We start from the raw sequence: 10,063 nt of genomic DNA on the forward strand, positions 1-10,063 counted from the left end.
AACAAAAACCGAGGAAAAAAAGAGTAAAAATAACATTTCGAACTGTACACACTCGAAGTAATACGTTCCGATTTCAAATGCACCAACTTTATTTCCTCTCTATTCATTCATTTCCTTTCGTTTAGAAAAACAGAAGAAAAAAAAACAAAATATAAAATAATAAAACCGACACCAGCGATAAACCGATATGAAGAGAACAAACCAAAACATGGGTTTCTAAAGAATTTTATCATTTGTTTCTCGTCTCCTCCTATCTCGTGTGAAAAAACACCAATATCCATAGGCCTTCACAGCAAATTGCGGTTTTTATTTATCAAAATTTAAAATCACTATATTTTTGTATTAAATTTATATGGGATGTGAAGTAAATATGTGAAATATCGAATCAAGCGAAAGCTTAATTAATGTACACTGTGTACAGTGTACACAGAGAGAATAAAAGAAAAAGAAAAACTAACAAACACACAAACTCATTTGATAAGAATTGGAAGGAAAGAAAGAAAAAATATTATAAACAATAAAAAACCACAACTTTGAGGATACACAGAGGATGAGATAAATGATATACACAAGAAACAGACTCGACGAATAAAAAATGTAATAGTCGCGAAGACACAGATTCGACGTTTCGACCACCAAAAATACACACAAATACACAGACGAAACCACATGCGGAAAAGAAAGAAGAGAAACACGAGAAACGAAATGAAGAATCAAACAATAACAAAATCTAAAATCTATTTAAGTCACATTATATCTGAATAATAGAATGAAATCTGAAATATTTTCATAATTATATTTAGACGGAATAAACAAAAAACAACAACAACAAAAAGGAATAATATTAATAATATTGATGATAATCAGTTAGATTTCTCTTCCTCGCTGTGGCTGAATAATAGATGTTTGTATGCACATTTTTTCATAGGTTCTTTCAAGTCACCCAGTTTATCGTTTTTCTTTCCTTCATTCTAGTTTTCTCTGATCGATCTGCACCTCGACTGGCAAAAATATCATTTGAATCGTTACAAAATGGGTGTTTAGTTTCATATTTGTATCCGCGAAGAGTGCAAAATGTTGGGAAAGGAAGCATTTTAGAACAGCAATTTTCAGATTTTGTTTCAGTGATAAACAACTACTCTGTCAATGGCAAATGTTTTTTGAATATTTAAAATTAAATTGCGTCTTTCGCCGAGAATGGATCAAATATGATGGACAAAAAAAAATGGAAAAACCAATTTCAAATGTTATATTTGTCATTCGTAATCTGTGGAAAAGTCTAGAACAAAAAAAGCCGAAATAATTCCAAATGGAAATAACAAGAAAAAAAAATTACCAAAAATTTGCGTAGGAATTGTGTGTGGTATTTAACATTTGAAACTCTCAATTTTTTTTTTTGGCAATCGCAATGGCAATCGTAACATACTTGTGAATATTACGTCAAATAGAGTTAGATTCAAAATTATTCGTATCATTAAAATTCAAATGTGAACGTATTGTTTATTTTTCTTCTTCTTCAAAAGATAAGAATGAATGATGAACACACGTACGAATGAAAAATGGCTTGATTCATTAGGGGAGAACAAATAAATGCATGCAAGCGACTAAACGTGCAATTTAAATACTATTTGGAATGGGCAATCATTTTCATAAATTTGAGTCAATCAAAAACATGTTGTTTTATCTTCGATAGATATAATTCACGCTACCCGTCAATATCTTGTATAGAGACGTGATTGAGTGTGTTTTGAACTGATTACATTAGAAAACTCCAAACAAGAGGTAAAACTAAAATTATGTCGCTACAATCATGTTTCTCCCCGTTCATTTGAAATAACACTGAACAGATGAGTCCGAAATAGTTCGTCTTGAGTGAGAATAGCTTTATTTAAATGAAGAAACTAAAAGAAAAAAGCAAACAAAAAATAAATTGCTACCGAGCAGCTGTTGTGAAACTATGAAAAAAAATTTCAGGGAATATTTATAGATGGCATCCAATTTTAAAAAAAAGAATCATATTATTAATTGTAACGAATAACAACAAAATGAAAAATGAAAAGAAAAATGAAACATTCACATCAAATCAAATCAAATCAAAAAAAAAAAAAATTGAAAAAGAAAGAGTCAAACCATTGAATAAACAGGAAATATTATAACCAAATTTTAAGACAAAGTCAAATCTTAACGGGCATGCTTTCAAGCCAATTCAACGAGTTGGTCTTGATTTTGGGTTGAATCTTCATTCTCGCGTGCACTGGCGATACTCGATCGAATCGATCGATCAACGGCCATTTTCGATATCAAACCAATGATTGCCTGTGCATCCGCCGAATAAATCACATCCGTCAAGCAATTTGCTATCGGCAAACACAACGTGTGCACACGAATTCGTCGTTAACCTTTGCTGCTTGTGTAGCGCAGCTTCATCCGACCATAATGAATAATTCAGAGCAACAACACGAAAGAGATGATTGAAAAAAGCGGAAAAAACTCTATCTAACACACACAACAAATGAAGTAAAAAGAAATCAATTGATCATTTTAAATGAATATTTTTAATGGAAAATCTCACACTTCGGTTGAGCATCATTTATTAGACCGTTTTATTGCTGGCCGAAACAACAAGTCAATTCGTACATAAAACATACTCTCTCTCATTTAAGTGTGCAATTTTTAAAATTTGGAACTACCAATCAGCCAGCTGGATTTAAATTCTTTCAACCAATAACACCTACACACAAAAAAATAAAAACAAATTATATATATGTGTATATATATATATGTATATACATATAAATATAAGAAAAGGTTTTAAAAAAAGAATAGACATTGTTTCAAACGTGATTTGAGAAAGAAGAAATAAACAAATAATAACTGAAAAGGAAGAAATTAAATCGTGAAGAAATTAATGAAAAAAATGCACAATACAACATATTTATAATATATATATGTATATATATATATATATATATACACCTGTACTTAGATCGTATTTTTAATTGATTTGCATTATTTTTCTCTCTTCAATTTGATTTTAAATAAAAGAAAAAAAAGAAAAAAAATATTAGGAACCGCATTTATTACAATTACAATTATGCGACACAATAATACTTTTACGATAATTGAACCAAACACCAGAGACCGATTTTTCAAATTAAATAAATGGCGCACGGATGCCATGTGCAAAATTCCCCGTCTGTCAAACGATATTTAATTTGTAATATTGTTAAGTGTTGAAGCAAATGAAATTATGTTCAAAATTCACAATTTTCCCCTGCCTCTCCCCCTCACTTGAACTAGAAATGAAAAGGAATGAATGATTGATGCGACAAAAAGGAAACGATATGAACGAATGCCTTAAGACAATAGTATAAAGAGTCAAAATGGTTTATCAATCAGACTGTGTGTATAATTTCTAAATCAAAGTGCAAGCGAATAAAAAAAAGCAAACATTTATCGTTCCGTTTACATCGTTTAGACAGACAGCATGGCACTTTGCATCAATTGAACAGATCGTGTGAATTTATTTATTTAGAAGGGGAAATCAGTCCGGTGCAGTAGCTATTACTGTATTCATTTAGAGAAGAACAATGAAAAAAAAATCTAATCTAATCGAATGGATCAACAGCACTCCCTATAGCGTGCATGTCCATTGTGTAGTGATTGGCAAACGAATAAAACAAAACAAAAAAATGCCCAAACAAACCAACAAAAATAAATAACATTTTTTTTCTTGAATCAAATCCGGACAAAGAATCCGTCGAGTTTTCTTTTCTATTTTGTTTTTAAATAAGTGGTTCGATTGGGCAATCGTGAGCGGCTGAACCTAGGAAATCGCGTAACAAATCGTTAACCGCTTGAGGAGTGTGGTGTTGCAAGAAGTGGTTGGCACCGGGAACAACCTCGATTCGAATTTTCGGATATTCTTTAGCCGTCAATTCAAGCGTATTCTTCGAAATATACTGCTCGAGTTCACCCAAAACATACATTCCGTCGGAACCGTCCAATCGATTCTTTGATGATGATTGTAATTCATTGCCACGAGTTCCAAAATTTGCTCGATAGTAATTGATTGCAGCTGTCAGAGCACCTGGTTGATGAGACGAATAAAATAGTTTGTCATTTCGTTTTAGCGTTGAATTTTTTTTTTCAAATTCACTGACCTGGTCTTGAGAACGTGTATTTGTATGCTTCCAAATCTTCCTCGGTAAAACTATCGCCCAATTGATCCTCCCAAATTATATTGAATAGGCCAAAGTCGTCACTCATCATTGAAAGTTCGGGCAAAAATGGCATTTGAAATAATGACATGTACCATGACCTTTTGAACTGGTCCATCGATGAATTGAATGTCTTTTTGAAAACACGACGTGATGGCGCTCCCATCATCGCGTACTTATACACCATATGCTTGTTTTGACTAGATTCAGTAAAATATTATGACGAAAGAAAAAAAGAGAATGAATTTTATGCGGAGCAGATAAGAATCAAAACATGTCCGTCCTATGTGCGTATATTTCAATTTAAATCCATTTTTTTTTTAATTCATGGGTTTTTTATTATGTGAGTCGTTTGGTTTTTCGCGGCCCGGAGAAGGTTTTTGGTACATACTCATTTAATAAATAAGAAATTTTGTAGTTTTCGCTTACTCTTGGTTATCAGTTTGGGAAATGATATTTTCGTTAGCCGCGATATTGAGTGAGAAAATTACGAAAAATTCGGAGCCAATGCACGCCGCAATATTTTCGTTATTTTTAATTTCTTTTTTACGTAACTATACAAAAAAAATTTGGTCATGCGATATTGACTGAGCAGATTTTAAAACATTCGATCTAAATGCACGCGGCGATGTTATCTTCAAGAGTACGGATTATTAAAAAATTAAATGAGCCATGAAATGAAAATTTTCGACATGGTCGAGTGGGAAAGTAAAAATGGCACGAAAAGACATATCAAAAAGGTTTCTCATTGATATTTTGTTTGAAAACGCAATACCAAATCCCGTAAATTAACCTAAAACCGAGGGGTTTCACGCAACTTAAAATTCATCTAAAATTTCAATATTTCTCTCTTTTCTCTCACATTCTCTGGGATTCACCAAAATCCGTATTATTTCGAAATATTTCAACATTTACCTTGAAAATTATGCTCTGGAAGTGAGTTTTTGAGGATCCTCAGGATCGTTCAAAACTGCTCCCGGTTCTGGAAGTGGGTTTTGGTGGATCTTCAGGATGGATCAGACTGGGTTTGACAATGCCCTGGTCCATCTTGAGGATCCACTTCCAGAACCAGGAGCGGTTTTGAACAATCCTGAGGATCCACCAAAACCCACTTCCAGAATTTTTAGATTCAAAAAATTCTAAAAAAAATTCGAGTTTATGAATAAAAAGAAGCCATATCTATAGTTTACACATAAAATGGTTTTATCTCCAGCTATTTAGTAAAATCTTCGGCCTTCGAGTTTGCGTGAAACCAAAATAAAACGTTTATGATCATACCGACTCAATACTTACGAGGTGAATTCCCAGCTGATAAGCGATCCCCAATCGTGAGCCACTAAAATGAATTTCTTGCGATCTGCAATGACCATAAATTATTGTATTAGATTGCAGAAACTTGTTTGAAATATCAATGGCTGTGGTTCAATTTCGAGAAATCGGCATAGTAATATAAAACAGAAATGTTAAAATTATCAAAAACGATTTGTGTCGCCACGAATTTCACATAAAGTTTATCAGTTAAAAAATTCGAACTCTGGTTGAAACTTATGTAAAATATAAATTTTACTTTAACTTGACCTTACAGGTTCAAGTTTGTTGACGTGTTGGCTGAAACATTATTTGGGAACAGTGACAGTTTAAGATATGACAACAACAACGACAGCAAAAAAAAAATTCTCGTAGTATCGAAACCTTCAAATAATTCGATTGTCAATATATTGATAATCATCCCGATTTGCGTGATATTTCAATATCACAAGCGCATACTTACTCAAATATTCTATTAAACCGCGTAAATCGTCAACCATGTATTGAAACGAGTAGTTTTGTAGTCCAACCGGTCGTTCTGAAAGATTGTAGCCTCGCATATCAATTGCAACAGTCCTGTCGAAGCAAAACAAAGAGGTTAGAATTTTTTATTCCACACAAAAAAGATGATTTCATCATAAATATCTATAAACGTATGTTATATTGAACGAGAATATTTCAAACAAACCAGTAGTCTTTGGAGAATTCGGTGATTTGATTACGCCAACTGTACCTATTTGAAGAAAAAAAAAATCATCCCATTATATCTATTGGCAATAGTTCATTAATTAATTTAAACTAACCAAAATTCGGGAAAACCATGGACGAAAACCATCAACGGTTTACTTTTATCACCCGCTTCGACATAATGCATGCGAATTCCCTGCGCAAACAAGTACAAATACAAGCATTTCCAATTGAACAAATACCAATTCCAATTGGTTTGACACACAACTTACATTAACTGTAGCAAATTTGTGCTGTCCATATTTTGGATCCGATAATAATGCCGGAGCAACAGTCCGTTCTTTGGGTTTCCATGGTGCTGACTTGAATTTGCTTAAATGGAGCACCAGTAACCGAAGGATTGCCACCGAACTGAATACAATCGAAAATGTCCACAAAATTACACATCGAATTATTTCAAACATTCTGATCGCGGCTGAAATTATTTATTATTTCAAAAAAAAAAAAAACAAGTGGATGTTATTGTTAAATTTGCCGAAAACAAAATGCGATTAAATGATATTTTGCCTATAAATTGATCTTCATCAAGTGTGACAAAGCCAGAACGAGAGAGAGAGAGAGTTTCTCTGCGCTTGTGAGGCGAGATTTTATGCTGTTGTTGAATGTGCAAACGCGAACCACTTATTGGCTACATCTATTCAGTTGAAAGCAGTCGACAGCAAAACATCTATGCAGTACATTCATGCTGCAGCCATACACCGACGGTTTCGTTCGTTGGTGTGCTTCATTTATTTCTTTTCTTTCCTTTTCGCTTTCTCTGAAACCGAGTGTACGAGCGAAATAGCAAGCACACTTAAATACGGTTATTATTTTGTGGATGCCTATGTCTTGTACTATTTCATATTTTATTACATTAACGCAAGTCACTTTTATCTTTGCGATTACGTAGCATGATGATAGATTAGTATTTGAATGAGTGAGATTGAAAACAAGACATATTCTGACAATATATCGTTATGATACAAAAAAGAATGATTTTTTTAAACATCGGCAGAGAATTTTTCGAAGTGAAACACCGCGTGTTATATTTCAATAAAATTTGTTTTCCATGATTCACTTTGAAAAACGTTTGCGCTGGTGTTTCCTTTATAAATACTTGTTGGATGATGTTTCGGTTCTGGGAATGCATGATAATTTTATTGATAAGGAATACGAATTTCGATGTGGTGATAACACCAATGGATTGGACACATAAAATACTGTTCCAGAATCGCATTTTCAGCAAATGAAATAATAAGAAAATGCTTATGATTTGAAAAATGTTTTTACATTTATTTCACAAATCGTAATTCTTGCCAAACTTGATCATTTTGTTTTTGCCATGACCTTGAATTTAAACGCCTGACTTTGCTAAAAGTTAAAGAAGTAAGCTTGTGGGGGTTCTGACATTTACTGCGCTTATACGCTGAAGAGCACGGTGTCGCCATCGTTCGTATATTAAGTCAAACACTCAGAACGCACTTTCTGGCCGGGGAAAAAAACCAAACAACAACAAAAGCAACGAACATTCTCACAGAAATCCGTCGTTTGCGAGATATTTTTTTTTCTCGACGCAACATATTCAGCGACGATATCAACATGATATCGACCATTGCCCTATGTCATCTTAGTCGTCGTTGCCATTCACTGGCTATCGTAAACGTTCTGTCAATGATTACTGCTACAAAATTGAGGACAAACGCTTACATAGGAACGCCGTGACTGTGGCAAAACTGAATCACTTTGATACATTTGTTAGCGATTTGATGATAGTGCATCCATCGATATCATTTCTCTCTCTCTCTCTCTCTCTCTCTCTCGCCCACCTTGTACTGTGCAACATATTTTTTTCCTTTCCTGTTTTGTATCACAGCAGTCGGTGGGTGTTTATGTATGTATGTGTACGTATGAAATGGCGAACTCATAAGAGATCCGCAACACGTCGCCCCTATTAAACGTGTGTAGAATGCTTGAAAACTATAAACATGTAGGGTAAAAAAGCCACATTCCGTCGTTTATCGTCAGCCAATACCCCAATGAAGTGTGTATTGCTTGAAACAACTTTAATTTTTCCTTTTGTATTGTAAGTCGTCATTGGAAATTGTTCGGTTAATATGTCACATTACGTGATGATAAAATATAAAATATTGGGGAGACCATCTTAAAAGCTCAAGGTGTAGCGACAGAAAAACGATTGAACACCAGTTGGCGATGTAGGCAGAATGGTGCTTTCGAATATTTATTCACAAATCGAAAATTGTCGACAAAGTAATGGTTGCAATGATCAAACAACAAAACAGCGCAATAATAGAGCTGATAATGCGTCAAAAATACATGACTTTATTTGCATTGATTGCGTTCTACATCGTTTTTTTTCTCACATTCTCAGTTTTTACTTGATTGACCGAAATTAGGTGCAAAGTGTGTGTGTAGATGAAATGACGACCCAATGAACTAGATTGAACTACTAAACTAAAACCGATTCGATCGTTCATTTTCAGTCATTTTTTTCGCCTGATTTTTTTTTCCACATCTGTGCGCGTAATAAAAATTTAAAGCATGATTGCAACCATAAAATTATTTTATGTGCCCGTTAACGTCGTCGAATTCGCATGTTAATTGCACTATGCTTCTGTCTCTCAAACAAAAACACTTTAACGCTTTACCATCCAATGACGATACGAATTTTGTTTTTCGTGTGTTGCATGTGATGGCACTTCGATGCGATGACGCACCAAACATGGCGAACAAACGTTCATTTTGAAATTGGTATGGTTCCGAGCGTGCATTTTCCCGAAATTAATTAAAATGATTTAAATTCAAAACCGTTTGAATCTATGGTAAATTACAATAAGTTTACTAATCAAAGGCTTCATAAAACAGCTTGACGCACCCATTGGCATTTTTAAATGCAGTTAATGGTCGTTTTCGCATTCAAATGCAATTTTGCCGCCAACCAATTTCACCAAAAGAGAGTTTTCACTGGAGAATACAGAACAACAAAATGTAATTATATTTTCAGAACAATGAGATTGAACCATTCGATTTTGGCTTGTTTATGGAGAACACAAATTGTATGTTTTTATTGTTGTTGGGGCTGTTGCTTCTGCTATTACTGCGAAAAGAAGCCAGCTTAATCAGTTTTAACGAAGTGCGAATGTTTCCAACACACAGATTTAACCTGGATTTAACCGTATTCGTAATTAGGGTTTGTTGTTGGCTGTGGCAGCGAATAATGCCTTTGCTTGATAATATGGCATTTCATTTCATGGCAGAGAAATGGAAAGCGAAGAAGAAGCAGGGGGAAAAGAGCGATTCGGCAATGGAAAAGGAAACATCGGTTTGTCGGCTACTTGACGTATGTTGATTGACGTGCTCTAACCTGTGCACATAATCCTTCTGCATATTGTTGTAAATGAATGACGGCAAAATAAAAGATGTGTTGATTGAATTGTTTTCGTGAATATTTATCCCGTTGGCGTGAATGTGTGTGTGTGTGTGTGTGTGTGCGTGTGCGTCTATTCAATTCAACTCAGTTTGATGAACAATATCCGTATAAAAAAATACATTCGGCTAATTTAATGTGCGTTAACTTCTGAAATGTGCGCAATCATCATCACCACTACCACCACCGCCGCCAACAACAACAACTATTGGTACCATTACTGTGTGCCAAATTGTGTGCGCTTTTTTTGGGTGAATATTTTATAGACGGAATGATATGAATAATTGAGGAAAGCATTGCAGATGGAGGAAAAATACTTTAAAATTGAATAACTTTGACATTTTCCGGATGATGTATGCCATCG

At 34.1% G+C, this 10,063-nt stretch overlaps 1 protein-coding gene across 2 annotated transcripts; it reads right to left on the reverse strand.

Moving 5' to 3' along the window:
• Nucleotides 1-3,060: 3,060 nt before the first annotated feature.
• LOC129574119 (epoxide hydrolase 2-like) lies at nucleotides 3,061-7,168 on the reverse strand. Of its 2 annotated transcripts, XM_055455554.1 has the most exons (8): nucleotides 6,783-7,168; nucleotides 6,488-6,690; nucleotides 6,332-6,411; nucleotides 6,217-6,261; nucleotides 5,992-6,104; nucleotides 5,514-5,577; nucleotides 4,164-4,420; nucleotides 3,061-4,090 (listed from the first exon to the last, which is right to left on the reverse strand). In XM_055455554.1, exons 2-8 carry the CDS (start codon nucleotides 6,677-6,679, stop codon nucleotides 3,786-3,788), a joined length of 1,056 nt encoding a protein of 351 aa, XP_055311529.1. In that variant the 5' UTR covers nucleotides 6,680-6,690; nucleotides 6,783-7,168; the 3' UTR covers nucleotides 3,061-3,785. The 2 variants fall into 2 exon arrangements, with proteins under 2 accessions (XP_055311529.1, XP_055311528.1); XM_055455553.1 differs by having other exon boundaries at nucleotides 6,488-7,167.
• Nucleotides 7,169-10,063: the final 2,895 nt, after the last annotated feature.

Source organism: Sitodiplosis mosellana, unplaced genomic scaffold, assembly GCF_009176505.1.
Source record: "Sitodiplosis mosellana isolate CC-2019 unplaced genomic scaffold, AAFC_SMos_1.0 Smas_scaffold_6150, whole genome shotgun sequence".
Lineage (NCBI taxonomy): Eukaryota > Metazoa > Arthropoda > Insecta > Diptera > Cecidomyiidae > Sitodiplosis > Sitodiplosis mosellana.